At 46.7% G+C, this 20,284-nt stretch overlaps 1 protein-coding gene across 1 annotated transcript in view; it reads left to right on the forward strand.

Moving 5' to 3' along the window:
* Positions 1-4,135: 4,135 nt before the first annotated feature.
* LOC147897226 (Prolyl oligopeptidase family protein) overlaps positions 4,136-20,284 on the forward strand; it is a 40,401-nt gene continuing 24,252 nt past the window's right edge. Inside the window, exons 1-8 of the mRNA XM_087380827.1 lie at positions 4,136-4,475; positions 5,711-6,076; positions 6,236-6,452; positions 6,559-6,669; positions 6,784-6,829; positions 6,954-7,063; positions 7,168-7,671; positions 7,768-7,896. Of these exons, the coding sequence (XP_087236953.1) occupies positions 4,136-4,475; positions 5,711-6,076; positions 6,236-6,452; positions 6,559-6,669; positions 6,784-6,829; positions 6,954-7,063; positions 7,168-7,671; positions 7,768-7,896 (1,823 nt within the window). The remainder of the gene's footprint in view (positions 4,476-5,710; positions 6,077-6,235; positions 6,453-6,558; positions 6,670-6,783; positions 6,830-6,953; positions 7,064-7,167; positions 7,672-7,767; positions 7,897-20,284) is intronic.

Raw genomic sequence — 20,284 nt, forward strand, 5'->3', positions numbered from 1 at the left:
TGGAGTAGCGATGTGTTCTTCCCTAACATTATTGCCAACTACACTAAGAGGAGCACGCCATTATCACATCTTTGTTTCGTCGAGTTTGCGAGTGCCTATGTGACACGCGGACAAACTACCAAAAAACGTAAACATGCCAAAGTGTTCTGTTTCAACAACTACAACAAAGCAAAGGATGCCAAAAACCACGACCGCAAAGCCTACTTGCTTTACTTACCATTTGGCCTGGCAAGAGCACACCCTTTCAACTGAATTTGCCTTGCTGCATGACATTTATTACAACAATGTCACCCTCATTGAAATCAATAGACATAAATTCAACAAGCACAACCTCCCCAACATATACACCCACAAGCATGTCTACACCAACAACATCACAAACCATGCCATTCACCCCTGCAGAAGGCTTCAATCTCTAAAAAGAACTCGACTATCCAAATAGACCATGGCAATTCTATCAGCCATCTCATTTCACATACCAAGTAATGCCAAACGATGAGTACTACCAAGATTTGGGCAAATTAAACAAAGAGCAACAACTACACATAGAAGACGTGCTACTAAGGAAAAGTTTGGGCAAAACTTCCCCATTGTGCTTATTTATGTCCGGGAATGCAGGAACACGAAAAACGTTCACACTTCTCCTTCTTGTTCAAGCCCTTTTATGCTGCTATTCGCACTAACAAGCCTCAAATGTAGAGTTGCTCAAGGCATGCTCCTTACATACACTGGCAAAGCAATGTACAACATATGGGCATTACCATGCATTCAACTCTTCACTTACCATTGCCACCGGTAGCATACAAATGCCTTTTGTCCAACAAACTCTCGTTGCTCTACAAAGCCCTCAAGCTAATTGTTTTCGATGAAATATCCTTAGTGGGGCTCAACACCTTCGTAGCGATTGACATGTGAATGCATGAAATCAAACATAGCTAGCATCAAGCCTTTGGTGGGCTTCACACATTGTTTTGTGACGATCTTTGCCAAGCAAGCCCCACGAAGGACAATTGGATTTCTCTTCCAATGCCACAGCACTAGCAATGGCCCCAATAGTATGGGCACAAAATGTTACGTACTACAAACTCACAAGGCCTATGCAATAAGAGAACATTGTTTTCTTGGGGCAACTCAATCGTATACATACTTGCAACCACACTTCACAAGACATTGAAAAATCTTAATCGTGCACATGGTGGATTGCATGACAACAAAGAGGACATTACATACTTGTTCTACACGAACACGACAAGGGCAAACACAACCAAGAAGTATTCAAGGTTCTCAATACAAAGGCACATCATCTAAAGGCATAGGATGCTAGACATCGAACATGTAGCAAGACAATAAAAATACTAATAAACCCAAAGTCGATTGGAGGCTTGCATACCGAGTCGTTGTTGAAAGAAGGTAGCATGGTCAAGATTTGTTCAAGAAATTTAGACATTCTTGAAGGCCTCGTTAATGGTGCGGATGGCATCTTCAAGGGAGGAGACATGAGCAAGAGGCCTCCAATCGTGTGGGTTGAATTCAATAACCCTAACGTAGGAAGGAGAACACGTCCTCACCAGCACGCATGCCTCTACATGAACACAACCCAATCGACTTGGACCCCTATTTTCCAAATTGCTCGTGAATTTTAAGTAGGAAGAAACCATTTGACCACTATATGCTGGCACTAATTTTTTATACAAGTTGCTACTGCGGGGCAAGAACAATACACCATGCACAGGGAGCATCGCTATCATTAACATCTACAAGTCGCCCCAAGCAAAAACTATCATGCTACTTGAAATGCAGGCCACAAGGGCCTGTGCAGACCGCATAGGCTACTAGACCCCCCCCCCCCCCCCCGTACCTTATGCTTGAGCTCAAGCCACTCCAAGCCTACCAACATCAAGGGGCTGCTACCAAAACAGGGTACACAGGCCTCCTTACAGCCATCAAAATAGGGCCCATGTCTCGACTCCAACCCTATACCTCTGCTCCAACCAGCTCCTGACCTACAAGAAATCAAGAATCAAATAAAGAAAGAACGTTATGGGAAGCCCTTAGGTGGTGGGTAGCCCAAAGAGTAGGAAAAAGCAGAAAAAAGCAAAAAAATCAATTAAAAAATGAGAGAAAGGGGAGATGCTATGGAAAGCTCACTCGATTAGAAAACTAGAGGGGACAAGGACAAAAAATACGACATAATCTGGACCAAAGGGTAGAAAGTAGAAGATGGGAATGTCAAAGTATGCCTATCCACGATCAAAGAGGTATGTAAGCTACGGGATGCTGAAATTGAATGCCTACAAAAGAAACTGGAAGAATACGAGAAGGATGAGCTTTCAAACATACGTGCTCAGATGAATGATGCCATGAAGGGGTGGCAAGGAGAAATGCATCCAAAATGGGCAAAAGAAATTGGGAAAATGCAGATGGATATGATGCGGGAAATGGACGTGAAAAACAGTTTTCTTACATCCAAGATAGAGAGCTTGGAAGCTCCTGTGATTAGTCTTCAAGATGAGAATGCAAAATTGAAAGCAAACACACATGGAGATGAAGGGGAGCTTCAACCATCCCTACACGAGGAGTTGAATATCATTAAGGAACAAATGAGGCAGATCAAAGGGGCAAAGGGGACATCAGAAGAAGGATGCAAGATTATAAATGAATTGAAATCTAATAATGAAAAGCTTAGAAAAGAATTGGCATTCGTGTAAGACACTACAAAGGGTAAACACGCTGCCTTCTTTTTTTTAAAAATTGTCCTGCTCTCTAGAAAACTACTTTCTCTGAGCTAGAAAATCAAGAAAGGAGAGGCTGCAGTTCTAGCATGGAGCTGTCCCCAAGAAAGAGTTCATTTCAGATGCTCTAGAGGAGGATAAAAGGAGAAACAGTAAAGCCCTACATGTCTTAGTCCGAGGCCTCACAGTAGGAGATAACCCCTATGGCAGATGCAAATGCATTGTTCACCAAAATGGGTGTGAACCTGACATGTGAGACAACTTGGAGAGTTGGTAAGCCCAATGCACCCACAAGGCCACTTGTGATGAACAGCCATGGATAGGAAGACCCTCATGAGCACAAGGGTGACATTCAAAGGAACCTAGATCTACCTGGACAATGACCTCACCCTCCTATAGCAGGAACACCGGAGGGAAGGTATGGTACACGTCATGGTAGTAAGAGAAGCGGGGAAATGGGCTGCATACAGAGATGGTAGAGTGATCATCCGAGAGAGAGGAGATCAAGATTGGGGGGAGAAGGAAGGAAAGGAAGAGAAAGAGGAGGGTGAATTGTGATGGTGCCGGACCAAAGGGACACAAAGTGGACTGAGAATTGTAGTGTGGAATTGCAATGGCACACTTTGGTCTGATCCAGGTGGTTTCTCAGAAACGTACACTGATAGAGATATGGTCTTCTACACTGAAACACATGAGAGCCCTGAGAGAGGATTGCCCACCATGACAGGATATACATGGGAGTCATCTCATAGGAAGGAGATGAGGAGAGACACTGGTGTGCGGGGTTCGGGGGGAGCGGCTATCCTCTTTAGATCACACATGAGACCTCTCATATCAGTGGCACGGAGAGAGGAGCATGCACGACACATGTGGATACGAGTCCAACTACCTGGCGCACAACCGATTCTTATAGCAGTGTGCTATTTCCCTCCAGATAAGCACGTGAGGTCACCACAGAAGGGCACAGTCCATATGAGTCGATTCAAGATGATATCACCGAATTCTCTAGGCGGGGGGACATCCTTCTTCTTGGTGACTTCAATGCACACACATGTAATAGGCAGGTGGGCCTACTGGGCTTTGCATCAGATTCCCTCATCGTACTAGAACTAGATGTAGCGAAGCTCAAGATAGTGAGACATTCTGCAAATGCACCATCGGTAAGAGAGTATGGAAAACATCTACTTGAGCTAGGGGTTGTTCATGATTTGATAATTTATAATAGTATAAAGAGATGGCCATCATCCGGTGGTCTCACTTGTTTCCCGCATGGCAGAGGGACAAGCACAGTGGACTACCTCTTGGGTCCCTTGGCCTTTACCTCACAGATATACGACTTCATTGTGCCCCCTCCCCCACTCGGGGTTGATCACTCGTACCTAGCCTTTTGTATCTCTACCACTATGCTAGCCACCCCCGCTCCCACTCGTGTACAGGTTCACTTTGATCACGCCCTGGACCCCATCTATGTGAGCAACTTGGCAAAGGGACTTCCAGGCCTACTACTTGGAGATGCTATAGACGTTGCCCATGCCTCAGACACCTTTTCCACAGGGGTCATGGATGCAGCCATCAGGTCTTTCCCCACGACTCGATCTGCACTTGCCTCACTAGGGAAGATGCCACAGAATCCCTGGTATGATGATGAGTGCAGAGAGATGAGAGCTCACCTCACATGCGAGCTAGCCCTTGGCCACTTGACATCACCCGAGGCACAACGGATTTCACGGCGACTGACACATCGTAAGTGGCGGGCCTTCCTCATCCATAGAATGGATGAGGTGATCAGTTCATTTTGAGGGGGGGATCCCACCATTGGATGGGGGCTTCTATCGAAGGGGAAGCCACCTATACCCATCACAGACCCAGGTGTTTGGCACACTTATGCATGCCCTCTTTATGATGTCCCGACGCAACAACCACCTGATATGTCCACTATGCCCCGGCCTACCACTTGCCACTTAGTCACTGCACAGAATGTGCGGGCTGCACTCAGCTAGCTTCATAACCGAAGAGCACACATGAGGGACTACGAACTGAGCACTTTGATCATGGACAAGAGGTCTTGGCTCCCGTACTAGCACAGATGTTCAACCACGCCTTATGTCATAGCTTCCCACCCTCATGGAGTACCACCACCACAGTACCGATACACAAAGCAGGTGACCCCATGGATACTGGGAACTATCGCACTCTCATCATTGGCCACATGTTGGCCAAGATCTATGGATCGATACTGGAGAGGGAGGTCAGTGGTCATGCAGAGGCACATGGGCAACGTGCTCTAGGGCAGGCAGGCTTCTGGAGACAACACTCCACTCTAGACCACATCTTCACCTTGAGGGCTATCATTGAGGATGTGAAGTCAAGACACCATAAAGTCTACGCTTGTTTTGTAGACTTTTGAAAGGCCTTCATGGCACGACAGGCGACCAGAGCACATATAATCGAGGTACTACCTATTTCAGCTCTCCTTAGGGGAGGTCGACCGAGGCGAGGCATCACTCTTGACATAGCCCATCAGATACAGAGATCGAGGAGACCACGTCCACCACCACGAGAGACACCTCGACAGATGCAGATACGTAAGCTCTTTGCATCTCATCAAAGAACCATCATGGAGCCTGGATACGTAGGGCCGGTCCACACACTTGGGACTCTAGCTCTAAGCACTTGATATCTTCATGTCGCTCTCATTTTGCATTTTGCTACTTTGCTACTTTCCTATATTGTACTAGTATAGCATCTTAGTACTCAGCAAGGGCCTTATTGAGCCCTTTGCCCCAGCCCACAGTGGTCTCCATGAGCTACTTGATCTCGTACTTTGTCCCATTGGCCCGCGAGGCCTCCCGTGGACGTTAATATATATATCTTTCTTTGTGTCTGTCTCTAGGAGTTTGCAAATCATTCGAACTTCCCTATACATAGGTGTTTGAAATTAATCATTCATTATCTTGACAATTGTTTTCCTTTGATAGAACCAATTGAAGGCACTGCTCACAAGTACTTGGTACTCACTTGTTTAGTAACGTGGTGCACCCTTGTTTCTTTGATAGAGAAGGTCGTCGTCGTCGTCGTCGTCGTAGTGGTGGTAGTGCACGAGAGGAGGAGGAGGATGATGCTTCTTCTCCCTCGCTTGCCTCGCCATTGCACCTCCTCCGTTTCCCCTGCACCCACAGCACGATCGCTTCTTCATCGCCAGTATCGGAACTTGCGCATCGGTTCTCGTCCCTTGCTAAAGCTTTCCCCTAGTAATATGGTGCCGCAAGCCCATGGCGTACATCGACTGGCACCCGTTGGCTGTCCTAATTTTTCTGCAAGCACGAGTACGAGCAAAGGGGGAGGTAAGTTATCGTTCAACCGAGTGTTGCGCATTTTCCCCAACTACAACAACGACTTCGATCATCCCCTCTAATATTAGGATTTCTCTCTACAACTAACCGACGTTGCCATCATTCGTGACAAAGCATACGTTAATGAAGTGAAGGTTCTTGGACTGGCAGAAAGCTGTTCTGGGATGGAGGGGTACCAGCTTCCCCCAAAAGAGATCCAAGAAATTGTAGATGCGCCTCCAACTCCTGCTCTTTCTTTCTCGCCCAAAAGGGATAAAATTTTGTTTTTGAAGAGAAGAGCTTTGCCTTCCTTATCGGACCTGGCAAGACCTGAAGTAAAGCTTGCGGGGCTTCGCATAGATTCTGAGAGCAACACACGAAGTCGCATGTAAGGCTGTGGGATTACGGTCTTATGATATATTGGTGTTGCTTTCAGTCTTCAAGCAGTGCCAATCATAAGACATGCTGGTTGTTGTTTTAAAGCTCTTGTTCAGGTCTTATTACACTGGAATAAGCATTTATGAGCTCCTTGAAGATGGGAGTCTAGGGGAAGAGCGAGTAATCGTGGGACTTCCAGATTTGGCAAAAATAAATTTTGTATCTTGGTAATTATGCGTTTCCTCCAGCTTTCCATGGGCTCAAGCTTTGACAGCTGTATCAGTCTCTTGTCACCCTTATAGGTTTTTAATGCCTTGTCTTCTTTTGCATATTAAATGAAGGTCAAAAGATGGCCTTCACTTGGCTTTCAGCATCAAAAGCGATCAGGTTAACGAGATAAGCTTTGTTCAAACTACTTTTCTGTTTTAATGGTATCAGATAGATGAGCGAGCTGACAAATCAAGTCGCATGTATTCATGTGCTTAATCTGTTGTGCTGATCACCTGTACAGGAAAATGATGGATGTAGTAAGCTGGGCTTATGGCTGGCTGATATATCCAGTGGGCATGCTAGAAGGCTTTTTGGCCCGCCTGAACTCAGCTTGAACACTGTTTTCGACTCGTAAGTCCAACCCATCTCCATGAAGTCATGCCCCGAAAAGTAAAAAGCTTTTGTTTGCACTTGGCAAGTAGTATTTTGTTAATCATGCTACGGAGATCTTGCAGTTATGCGTGGTTGGATGAGTCCACATTGGTTGCGTGTTCTGTCCCATTATCTCGAGGGGAACCTCCAAAGAAGCCGAGAACTCCACTCAGCCCTAAGATACAATCAAATGAGCAGGAACAAGTTATTCAAGCACGCACTTATCAGGATCTTTTGAAAGATAAGCATGATGAGGATATGTTTGATTACTATGCAACCTCACAAATGCTTCTTGTCAATCTAGATGGGGACGTAAAAGTTATACAATCGCCAGCACTTTATACGTCTGTCGAGCCGTCCCCTGATGGGAAGTATCTTCTTGTGGCATCTATTCAGAGGCCATATTCATTTACTGTTCCTTGTGGGCGTTTTCCAAAAAAGATTGAATTATGGACAAGGACTGGAGAGTTTGTCAGAGAGATTTGCACTCTGCCACTCGCAGAAGATATTCCAATTGCTTTCAACAGCGTGAGGAAAGGAAGGAGATCAATCGGCTGGCGGGCTGACAAGCCTTCATCGCTTTACTGGTTAGTTTACACCACAGCATCTGTTCATTTTAAAAATAAAATAAGGTGCGTGAAACATGTCGTTGAGAAGCTTTGGTCAACTGTACATGTTATTAGGGTGGAGACACAAGATGGGGGGGATGCGAAAGTGGAAGTCTCACCTCGTGATATTATCTATACTCAGCCTGCGGAGCCGCAAGAGGGTGAACAGCCAAGGGTCCTCCACCAGCTTGATCTGCGATTTGGGTAAAAGGTTCATCCTACGAACTCATTTAAGAACGTTAAAACGCTTGAATGAATTGTCTCGGTCTGAATTCTTTTGCTCAAGCGTCCCCTTAGCCTTATAAAAGTTTATAGACCGAAGTGATTGTTTTCAGTAGAAGATGACGTCAAAGAAAACTTTTGCTGAACGGGCACAGATTGTGAGTCTCTGTTGTCTCTTATTGTAAGATTCCACAAGGAAGTGTAGGTCCAAAGTCTGGCTCACTTAGTCCAGAGATAAGTTTTTGCTGACTTATAAACTTATGTGGAGCTTTCAGTGACTATTGCCTCTCTAATTTGTGAGCTTTTCCCAGCCTTCACCCAAGGCTAGAAGATTAAAATGCTGTTTTTTTTTGGGGGGGTGGATTCAGCTTCTCTGAAATTCTGAAGTACTTGGGGCAGGTTTCGAAAACGGAGCAATGGGCAGGGGAAATAGGAGGCACTCGAGATAGTTTCCCAGGTGGGCAAGGGCTGACCCATCTCCTTTGAGTGGTAACTGTGGGCTGTTTGGGAGAGTCAACCGTCAGATGAGAACTCTGATGGTTAACTGTGGGCTGTTTGGGAGTTAACCATCAGATGAGAGCAGTTATTACAGGATAGCAGCAGGCTCTCAGAGGAGGCGGCATGGACGTATGGTTCAAGGGGGCAGACGCTTGTTTTTGCAGCTTCAAGGGATGTTCACATTATATTTGGAAGCATATGAGAAAGAAAGAAAGAAAGCAAGTTTATTCAAGTCTTCTAAAGACCGATGGGTCTGTGAGACTATAAGAAAGCTGATACAACAAGCTTAAAGGGTGGAGCTACTGAAACGAGCATCATCACCCATGTTAGATCCTAAAAAAATGTCACATTGTCATAGAAGGTACCAGTACTACACAGTCCTAACATCAACATTATTTACATCATCACCATCATTGCATCAAATCAGATTCAATCCCAAGTCTGGTCCGGTGTATATAGTAGGAAGAGAGCTGGATGGGACAGGATCTCAGAATCCAATTCCCAGCATTGTGGTAGCTCGTCTATGAGCGACGAAGATGTCTCGGATTTGCGTCTGTCTAGTTGTCTCACGCTGTGGTGGCAGAGGGCGTGGTCTCCTCGATCTCTGAACCCGTTGAGCTATGTTCAGAGCGACCCCTCGTCTCGGGTCGTCTCCTCTAAGGAAAGCTGTGATAGGTCGGACCTCAATCAAGTGTGCTTTGGTCGCTCTGCGTGTCACAGGTAGCCTCTGCAATCCTCTCTCAGCAATCCATACCGCCCACATGTCAACTGGCTCCTCCTCCTCCACCCCACTATGTCCTGGAGTTGACTCAAATGCATAGAAATCTGTGACATGCTGCTGTGTCTGGTCAGCCTCTGTATCCTGTGGTCTAGTCCCCTCCTGCTGCTCCGTGATCTATCGTAGCAAGGTCTCCTTGTGGTGGCGCATCTCAAGTAGATAGAGCCCAATGCAGACCTAGTCATGGAAGTGGATCGGTTGCGATAGTTGGCCGAATGCACTCCCATCCTGATAAAGACAGTGGTATCGCTCCGGGATCTCGTAGTAGGCTGGGCAGCCGCAGAGAAAGTGCTCCTTTGTCTCAATCTCTCCTAGTGTGCATAACATACAGGTCTGCTGCTCTCTGAGTATATGTGCTGCTCTCCTTGTCTCACTGATGGGACGAAAACCCACATCTACCCAATGGCGATCCTCAATGTGTGTGACTCCCCTTTCCTCGAGATACTGGGGTGATGAATCTCTCCTCGAGACTCTTAGGAAATGGTTGTGGTAGAACTGGGTCTTGGTGGGGAGCTCCTGATCTCCCCCCTAAGCCCGAGATGTGTGGAGCTGGAGGAGGTCTAACTCTATGATTTGGTAATCTCATCTCGTGGAATCGACTCAGTTGTACAGAAACGGAGGGAGCTTGTCCATGTGAATCCCGTGTCTGGTAACCATGTGGATATACATGCATACTATGTGTCTGCCCCGCTCTCAGCTAGTCATCTGGATGACTCCAGAGCGAGCCTTGGTAGTTTGCATTGGGGTAAGTCCTATACTCTGTGAATGAATGTCATTGTCTAGAAGATGGCTCAGCTTGTAGTGGTTTCATGGCTGTACTATCTCATGCAGGACTAAGGGCTTGCTCCGAATCATCCTAGATCCCATAGTCACCTGTAGCCGCTCAAATCTCCTCCACTCTGCTATCGGTAGGTCACATCCCCAAAAGGGTGCTGCATACATGGCAATCGGCTGCACTAGCATATCGAAGAGCCAACACTACGTTGGTGGATCCTGAAAGTGTGCCTGAAAGTAGTGTCTCTCCAATCGGTCATCCCCATGTGAGTTGTGCATGAGAGAGAGAGAGAGAGAGAGAGAGAGAGAGAGAGAGAGAGAGGGGGGGGGGGGGCTTCGCCAAAGAGATTGCCCCCTTTTTAGTATAGCCTTGAGGCCCCCTTTATTGTCCTCGCTTATAACGAGGTTAATCAGCTTCTACAAAGATCATTGCTTGCTGATATCAGAGGAGTACTTCATCGACCCACCAAGCTACACATGGATCCACCTCCCTCACTCTGAGGATCTTGATGGGTTAATTTCGTGTTTTTAAACAAAGGGTGTTAGTTTAATAGCTTATTAATTGGCTTTGTACTTTGTACTTTGTATATAGGATGCTAGAATGTTGCCATGGCAGTCTTGGGGTATTATTCCTTAAGCAAAGCTGTAAAACAGCCTGCCCTAATTCCTATAAAAGCCTCATTCGTAACAGCAAGGGCTCCTTGCTCCAGAGAAAGAATTAACCTTTCTGTGTTTTTTTAAATACAAAGATCTTTTTACCGAGTTTTTGTTAGCACTCCGAAGGTGAAGACTCAACAAAGCTGGCACTAAAGGAGAAGCTAATCAAATAGTCCACATTCTATTTATTCAAGCTACCGTTGCTTGTGAAGATTATACAATTTCATTTTAGTCTCTTCCAAATGAGCATTTGTAAGGCAAAAGTGCCTAGTCAATCTAGCTAACAGTATATATATATATTTTTGGGGAAATTCATATTGATTGCCATTGATAGTTAAACTTTGACAACCTCTATCTTTTGATTTACAAATCCAAATCGGGTCATGTATCATATCAAATTAAATTGCAAGACATGATTTTGTGTTTTAGCACCATTTAGTCAAGTTGCATGCATCAAAATAAGCATTTAATGAAGTTATGGCTTATTTTCTCCACCAAGTTCAGAGGACAATCACCCATTTAGGTGATCATTTCTCAATGGTGATGGTAGAATAGCCCACTTAGGCGCTCCTTTTTCAAGGGGCTGAGAGGGCAACACATCAATTAAGATAGAGAGATTTATTGAAATATTAGCAAGCCACAACATTAGCAAAAACTTCACAAGGTGAAATTCATGTCCGCTGATACGGTAGTAACATTTATCTAGATGAACGTCTCGTGCATTGAAAACACAACACAATGTGCAGTTTCAATCTCATGATAGTCATGCACATGGCTGAAAACAATAAACTCCATCATATATAGTAGGGACTAGCTGCTATGACGTCCCCATCGACTACTTAAGAGATTCCAAAATCTTTCGAAACCCATATGGCAGCTTATGCTTTGGTCTTTGCTTTGTTTACTAAGTTATATTTATTTTTAATTTTTCTCATTTACTCATACTTTTGTTTAAAGTTGCTTACAAACTCCCTTCTTTCCTTGGTTCTTTCGCTTGTTTTATAAAACTTGGAAGATTATATTGGGGGCGTCCCTAGTGCTTGGCTGACCTCATGCCCGGAGCGTGATCCCCTAAGTTGGTCGTTACTAATGCTTGGTTTTTTTGCAAGCCTGGTGCTTCAGAGTATGGTCTTGGTTTGTTTTAGGCTTGATTACACCTCGCCATGGAGCGTGTTTAACCAAGCCATGTGCCTTCATCGGACTTGAAATCTGCATGAGGTCGCCCCTATCTAGGCCGACCTGGTCTGTATTTAATCCCACCTACGGTGGGCCATTTCTCGTCCTGATTCGTTCTCTCTTCAAGCCATAGTAGCCTATAAAGCCCCCCTAATGCAAGGCCTTCAAGCCTGTGTGGTTGGGCTTTTGTGATGTCCATGCGGCAGCCAGATCCGCTACCCGGATGGCAGCCTATATTATACAGCATCCTTGGTGCCACCCACCTGTCAGTCAATCCATGGCCCAATGGAGGACCAATATGCTGCCCATAGGGCATCTCATACGTGGCCCCATGAAAATGGATATCCATTCCATACCCTACCTTGGTCTGCATGCAATGCCTCAATGGTTCATGCATTAAACCCTAACAAGGATTGTGAGGTGCCAAGCCCCTTTGCCCTCCTCATGGGGGGTTCACATGTGTGGCATTGACCCTATACATAAGACTTCTGACAGAGTGTTCAGTCTGCAAGTTAATGACATAGACTTCAACCGCCAGCAATTTACCTTCGGGTGTAACCCCCCCCAAGAAAGGACCTTGCAAAGAAAGCCCTCCAGCTACTATTCCCCTTGCCTTTCGCCTGTCAAGGAGATAGATGTTTTAGTAATGGAAGCAGAGGGGTCCAGCTTGCTTTCAGATGTGGTGGTAATGGAGCACAAAGGCACAAGCTATCCACAAAGAAGTATTCTCCTTACAGTTGTCATTCTTGCCAGGTGACTTCATGTTTGTGAGTTTGGGTATTGCTAATAGATGGCTGTGTAAGTGGATGCCACACTACCTTACACATTAACGTGAAGGCACAATCTTGATTTCTTTGAGCTCTTACTCTGACCATGTTCATGCCCTCTCAAATTTTCCTGTACTGTGGCACTGGAATCATCCTCACAGGGCCAACTTTCATGAATTTGCCTTCCGTATTTGTAGTGACCCAAAATTGGCATTCCAAGCACTTGTGCTCAGTGCATTGGTCTGCCATAATGAGAAGTATCAAGAACATTTTGGAGCTCCGTCTTGGTTGCGCTTGTACCAAAGTATTCCCGAGCAGAACCATAGGCTATCCAGCCTGTTTCGTCAGTCCCAGGCTAGCTGGGAGCAGTCCTTAGAATGGATCTTGTGTCCATAGTTAAGCTCAAGCAGGCCCTTGCAGTTCGGGTTGCTCTTTGGGGGGTCCTTGCTGGAATTTCGAAGGTTTTCAGGCATGTGCGACAGTTCTGGGTCACCTGGAACTGGTCGAAGGTGCTTGCAGCAGCACCCCTAAGCTTGGGCTGCTCCCTGGAGCTTCCTGGCTGTTTGCTTTTGGACTGGGCCTTCCTGTTGGAGTTCCTTTCTGGTTGGGTGTACTCAGAGCAGCTCCCTGCTGTTTGTGGTGCACCTCCAGTCTCCTAGCTCTCATTGCAAAGCTCTCAGGACAGTATGGCAGTTTTCTCAGCCTCCCGCTGCAGGCTCTTTCATTGGCTCAGTTGGCCTTTTTTGTTGCCAGCCTTCCAAGCTTAGAGCAGCCCCCTGGCTGAGCTTTTGGCTGCCTTTCTGGTGGGGATCTTGATTCTCGCTCTTCCCCCCCCCCCCCCCCCCCCCCCCCTCTTCGCAGCATGAGGATCTTTGTTTTTACCTTGGAGAAAAGAAGCTTAGTTAAGACTTTTGTCGGGAAAGAAGGGCTCTTATGGCAGCACCTACTATTGTCAAGGTTTTACTTTCTCCCCAAGATAAAGAACAGGTGAAGTTAGTAGTTTAATATCTACAGGATAGGGCCGTGGTAGGCAGAATTGTTGGACTCACTCCCCCAATGAGTAAGATACGGGATTGTTTACAGGTAGGCTTAGTGCTAGAGGGGGGCCATATCCAGGTCACCATCTATGGGGGAGGAGTTTTTGTAACCGGCCTTCAGACAACTAAAAGGCAGTAAACTTCTTCTACTTGAGCATCCACATTGAATTACAGCCAATTGGCATAATTACAGCCACTCCTCATTAACCAAAACCACACATTAAATTAAATCCACTTATACACTTAACAATAACTGGATGGAGGCTAGAATGCCCCTACTCAATGAAAGCATACACAAGTGACACCTCATTGACTCCAAACACTTGGCGCCCCATTCTGGTATTTCTTTATTGCATCTTTTAGTGGATCTCTTCTGTTTACAACAAGTGCTCAATCTCGCACATTGCCACACTGGCAAATCCACTATCTGAGCCAATGCTTGGCTTCCTTAGGCGTCCAAACCTTCAGTGCAACACTAGCCAATGCTTGGCATCCTTAGGCATCCAATCCTTCCGTGCATCGCTAGCACTCAAACTGCTAAGGCATAACTGAAAGCCTCAAGGCATCTGTGATCAATACAAGCTGTCCAATGCATCCCACTGAGCATCGAGCTTGTCTAGAGTGGTTAGGCAGTCTCAAAATAACATGTCTTGCCCCACAAAGGTAGAAAACCACAGCAAAGTCCTCCGAATTTGCTCAAGCATCAACCAAGCTCAAAAAAGCAATGTTGAACCTGACGTCTGATCCAATCTGGACACTTCCACAACCAGAGATTGTCAGGGAATGGTTCGAACAGCAAGAAGAGACTAAAAGAGCTTTTAGAAAAAACAACCTAGCTTCAAAAGGGTAGCATACTCGACATTAAAGTCTTCCAAAGAAGGTCCAAACTTCTTTACCAGCCATGCATCAGAACCATCAAGATGGGCTCCCAACTGTCGTTGGAAGAGGGGCGACCCAAACTCTTCGCACCTATCCCCTTCCAGGCCCCTAGTTGAGCAGCAGCCCACCAAAACCAGCCAACTCCAGCCCTGGTGGATGAAGAGCAGCAACAAAAAGGCCCAAACCAACTCCAACACAGCTCCAGGAGGAGGGTGTCGAGCTTCAGCAACTAGCCCTCAAAAGGGCAGCAAAGGCAAACGAGAGAGAGACGTCATGAGCGGCAGGCTAGCAGGAGACTCCTGCTCCAAAGGTAGGCGCTCCACTCTAGGAGGGCCGACCACACCAAAGTACCTTTGGCAAATAGCGCAAGGCAAAAGAGAGGGCGCAGCATCAAGTCGGCAAGAGAGGAGTCACTGAAAACGGCAGGCGTGAAAAGACACATCGCCCGAGAGAGGCAATCGGCAGGCATCAAGCAAGAACAAGAGCCCACGAGGGCCAAATGTGCAAGGAGGGGCTGGGACAGTCACACACGAGGACGTGTGCACACATGCAAAGCCATGCATCACTTTGACTGCCATTTGGCATTTTGACCTGTCACATCAACTAAAACTCTACTCTTTTTGGTCACAATTCCTTGGCCTTGCCCCTAGTAGTTGAAGCTAATTAACGCAGCTAGGGACTAGTTCCACTCGTAACATTAATTCTTGGGGGGTATTTTAGGAACTAACAATTCCTCTAGGCCAATCCCCTGAGGCCCAACATATCCAAGGGTTTATTTGCAACAAAAATATCACGTCTTGAGGACATGGACACGACCAATCATGTGCCCTGCTTCCCGGTGGCGCTCCGCTTCTCAGGGCTCCCAAGGGAGTACAAGGGCATGCTTCCTTCCTTCTGATGTGCTTTTGACACAGTGTTTGTTAGAAAATACCCAACAGAGGGTACATGCAGCGGAAGACTTATAGTAATGCCCAGGAGCTCACACAGTGTGCGGTGTGGGTGTGGAATCATAGACTTCTTTACTTATGTGCATACAATAGGTGTGCAGACTCATCAATAGACAATGAACTAACCAGATAGAGAAACCACCAAAATATATATTTCCGTCCACAACTATGGACACAATACAAAAGAGACAGATCCAGAGTCCCACCAATGATGTGGTCCTCTGATCTTACCACAAGGTCCTTCTCCTATCTGCTGGCTATCTCTAGACTCGAGTCTGCGTGCTCCACCTCGAGCTTTTGTAGACTTTCCATCCAGATCACAACACCTTGCTGCCCTGAGAGACAGCCAAGGTTCAGCCCTTGAGAGCTCAGTCTGCAGCACACCTTCTACTCTCCTTCACCTCCAAGATGAGGCCCAAGAAAATGCCTTCTGGCTGCTCCTGTCTGCTGCTGGTTCTGCTGAACTGTTGGATGTTTGAATGAGGCCCAGGGCCTCTCCTTTTATAGGCCCCAAGGGGGCTGGCAAAAAAACCGACCAGCCTGTTACAGACTGGCCGACCAGTCTGTGGCTGGTCCAGCCCTAAAAGGGCACACCCCCCAGGGCTTTTGGCCCAAACTTTCAGGGTCCTTTGGCCCTCCATTCAAGGCAGGTATCCAGCCTATAAAAGGCCTGCCTCCTGCCCACTGACAGCCACATTTCCTGCTGCATCTCTGGGCCTGCACATCCTGCCATATCTGTGCCTCTGCCAGGCCCTCTTCCCAGCCACGTGTCCTGCGCCGTACACTGCTGATGTCATCGCGCCCTGCCAGGTCAGATCTAGGGCTTGCTGTCCCCGCCTTCTGCTCCTTCCACAGGTTCCGTCCTTTGCAGCCTTCTTCTCTTGTGAGGTGCTGCCCATGTGGCAGCCCCCTCTCTCTTTCTTCTCTAGGCATCTTCTGCCCTAGGTCTCCCTCCCCCACGCTCTCCTCATTTGGGGGCTTACAGATGGGGAGGTGACCTTTCCAACAGTGTTGGAGTCTCAGCCGGATACAACAGCCTTACTCATGGCAAATGATGTGGTTCCACGTCTCAAGGCTGGTTGTAGAGAGCCCAAAGCCCATTCCGGAGGAGATTTACCTCGAGACCCTCGACAGAGGAGAGCTCTGCTAGGTTAGTGCCTTTGATGGAGACTGATGGACTACTTAGCGGGCAATTGCCCCAAATGATAGAGATGGGCCTTAGACGGAGATGGGCCTTAGACGGACATGGCTTAGCGTCCTCGTAGGTAGCAACAATAAGAGTCGTAGGACACTTGGGTGGGGTTTCTGAGAGAAAGTGGAACAGGGTGGAGAGAAAGAAGCCGAGTAAGAAGGCCACGAAGAACCGGAGGCGAGTCGACAAACTTGAGAGAGCGGGCAAGAGCAGAGCAAGAGACAACTTTTTAGTTTCAAGGGGGGTAGTTAGATGGCGCCCCTTAGGGCGACGCTAGGCCCTAGAGGACTTTTTGTGATCTGCCTATAGAGTCCACGGATAGTGGCCTAGAGCACTCAGGCTTTTGTGCAGCGACAGGTCATAGGAGGGCCAACCATTTCGTCGCCTGTTGTTGCTCCATCCTATCCTCTTTCCCCTCCGAATATCCCCCCCGCTTCGCTCCCCCGATTGCCCCCCCCCCTTTTCCCCCTCCTCTTCCTTTCCCTACAACAGTTCCGCCTTCTTCTTCATCTTCCAGTCCTTCTCAACCTCAATCTCGACCGGAACCTAAGCCCTCGGGCATAGGCGAGGGTGAGTCTTCTCCCTCCCAGTCTATGGCTTCATCCTCGTAGCCGCAGTCTAGTGCTCTTCCAACGCATGATGCAGCTACTGCGGAGTAGTCGCGGAGTAGTCAAGAGCTGGTGGTCCGTTCTCTCAACTTCTTGGCCTGAGGCCTTGCCTAGGGCATCTTGTGCCGAGGGAGTTTTGGTGGCTAGCACCTTGGAACTACTCGAGATTCCAAACGAGTATCGGCTTGCGTTGCAAGTGATGGTCTGATTCTATAGCCCCAAGGGGGCGTCCGTTGGAGTTTTTGGTTCTCAAACCCGTTTTTTTTTGGGGTTCAACTTTGCCTCCATAGGACAGGAGCAGTGGACACCGAGGTTTTTTGATTTAATGATGAGAGGTCAATTGTTTTGCATGATGGAGGATTGGCTAGGGGTCCCCAGGACAGGAAGTTGTGGACTGTAGGCTCACGGAAGCAAAAGGATGCACAAGAGTGGAGCAAGAAGTGGAAGCCGTCACATCAACTAGAAGAGAGAAAATGAAAGTACAAAGTATTATAAAAGAGAACCCTAGGACCTAGTGTCCTAGTGGTACCACTAGTACTAGGTGTCATACGACACTAAAAGTACTAGGTGACCTAAGTGCCAATAACTAAAGCTACATGGCAACATACCAGGGCCTAGAGGGCATCAATACGACCGGGAGAAGATGGCCTACAAACCCCCCTCCATGGTATGGGCTGAAGTATTGTGGAAACGTCTCAGAATACCTGGTATTTTCTGGTCATGGTGGCACATGTTCATCCAAAAGGATATAGCCACCTATGAATGTACAAGGTATGCCAGATCATGTAACAAAGGAAACCAAGTGTAAAGCTCGTCGAAAGACTTCGAACTTGGGACGAGGAAGTGCCTTTGTTAACATATCTACTATGTTGTCCTTTGTGGGAAGGTAGGACAACTCTATGTCTCCTGCTGACAACCGCTCTTGAACATAATGTTAGTGTTACGCTCTAGCCGAGGTAGCATGACCTCGGAAGAATCAGTCGACATTTCCCTTATAGGATCTATCTTTGTAATATATGTGTTTGCGCTTTATGTAAATGATCGGGAGGGATTAATGTCAAGGTCCTAGGTGAGGGCTGATAGCACCAGACTAGATAGATCTGAGACCAAGGTTTTTTTTTTTTTTTTTTTTTCTTAAAGGAAAATATATACTGCCTCCTTTTCTTATACACAGAAATAAATAGATGATAGCCTCTGCTGTAACAGACAACTTCGACTGAAAACTCAGATTTTGATTTTAAAAAAAAAGAGAAAAAGAAAAGAAATTTCCCTTTCAACAAAATGGAAGCAGAAGGGCAGAGTTCAAGGGTGAATCCTAGTGAGTCTAGAGCTCAATCTACACAACAGATGTCACATCACGCAGCACCTACATTGATTGGTAGGATTTCAATATTAGAGGATGCTTTATAGCAGATTATGAACCAGCAGCTTCAGGTGAATGCTGGTCAAAATGAGATTAGGGAGATGGTGCAAGCCTTGTCGGCTAGACCGTCTAGGATTGATAAGGGCAAAGCTCCAGCAGAGCCAGAGCCCAGTGTACATTCCTTAGAGCGCGCAAGGGTCAAAGTGCCTAATATCGCTAATTATAGACCGGAGAAGTACGCTGGTCGGATGACCGAGCGCAGCTCTGATGTGATCGAGGTTTGGTTACACAAGTGGGAAGAAGCCTTCGCCATTTGTGAGATTAAATCCGATCTAAAGAAAATCCGCGAGGCCACACACCTGTTTATTGAGGCAGCGGACAGATGGTGGATAAAGCAACAGAAGGATCAAGTTGCTCCAACCACTTGGGAAGGGTTCAAAGCTGAATTCAAGAAACACTTTCTCCCACCTGATGAAGAATCCCGAGCTTGGGATGCTTATAGAAATCTTCGTCAGAGTACCTTGTCAGTGGCAGAGTACATTGACAAATTCAGAGAATGTGTTATGAAAATAACAGACCCTCTCCCTATGTCGGTTCAGTTAAAAGACTATATCTATGGACTGAACGACAAGATCAAGATGGAAGTTCGGGCTAAATATGTGACTACACTAGATGAATCTATAGCAGTAGCCCTGAACTATGAGGATGCCAGAGGCAGATCTGGTGGATTTGTGCAGGCAGGGACTCAGTATGAGCACCCGAGGAAAGGGGGATTTCAGAGGAAATGGGTTTCAAAGACAAGTGTCTCGCAGCCAAGTGGCCAAACCAAGCAGGTGAAGCCGGTTGAGGGACCAACAAAAACAAGTACCACTGTTGGGGTGAAAAGGAAAATAACTCCAATGGTAGCCCGGGCTTGGTCAAAGTCCTCGTTGACCCCTGAACAAAAAGAGAAAGCTAGAAAAGAAGGATTGTGCTTCGGCTGCCTTCAGCGACATCAGTGGAAGGATTGTCCACTGAACAAAGATCGTCGCATGGCTAGTATGATAATATCTGAATGCGACGTGGAAATGCAGGAGAGTCCCAGTGCGGAGCATATGCAGATGCAACTGGCGGGACCTTCTCAGAGGTTAGTACCTTGTTTGTTATGTGTATCTGTTGCTAAGTTAGTGACGAGTGCACCTGATAACATCTTATCTAAGCCCGCAGCAACGGGGTATACAGCCTTCAATGATACGGAGTTAATTAAAATGAAAGGGCAAGTGGCCAGTCATGATGTCATTGTGTTGTTTGACTCAGCGTCAACTCACAATGTGATTAACTCCAAGCTCGTGAAGAGGCTGAAATTAAAGACAAGTCCATCTGACTATGCGTACACAGTCAGGATGGCAGATGGAAGTTCAACTGAAGTATGGGACCAAAGGGTTACCCAGTTGGAGCTTCGGATTCAGGACTATACTGAGAAGCTTGATTTTGAAATGACCAAGCTTGCTCATGTGGATATAGCCCTGGGAATGGCGTGGCATTCTAGTAAGAATCCAGCCATTGATTGGAAAAAGCACGTATATCAATTCAAGATGAATGATGTGCTTTATGTCTTGCGAGGTGAAAAAGATATACCTCAGGGACCGTTGGTTTCCGTGATGGAAATCAGAAAGGCTCAAGTAGAGTTTTTGTACCTTTGCACCGCATCGGTA

The sequence above is a fragment of the Dipteris shenzhenensis genome, chromosome 10 (assembly GCF_047967505.1).
Source record: "Dipteris shenzhenensis isolate YYH24624 ecotype China chromosome 10, Dip_SZ_1.0, whole genome shotgun sequence".
NCBI classification, from domain to species: domain Eukaryota; kingdom Viridiplantae; phylum Streptophyta; class Polypodiopsida; order Gleicheniales; family Dipteridaceae; genus Dipteris; species Dipteris shenzhenensis.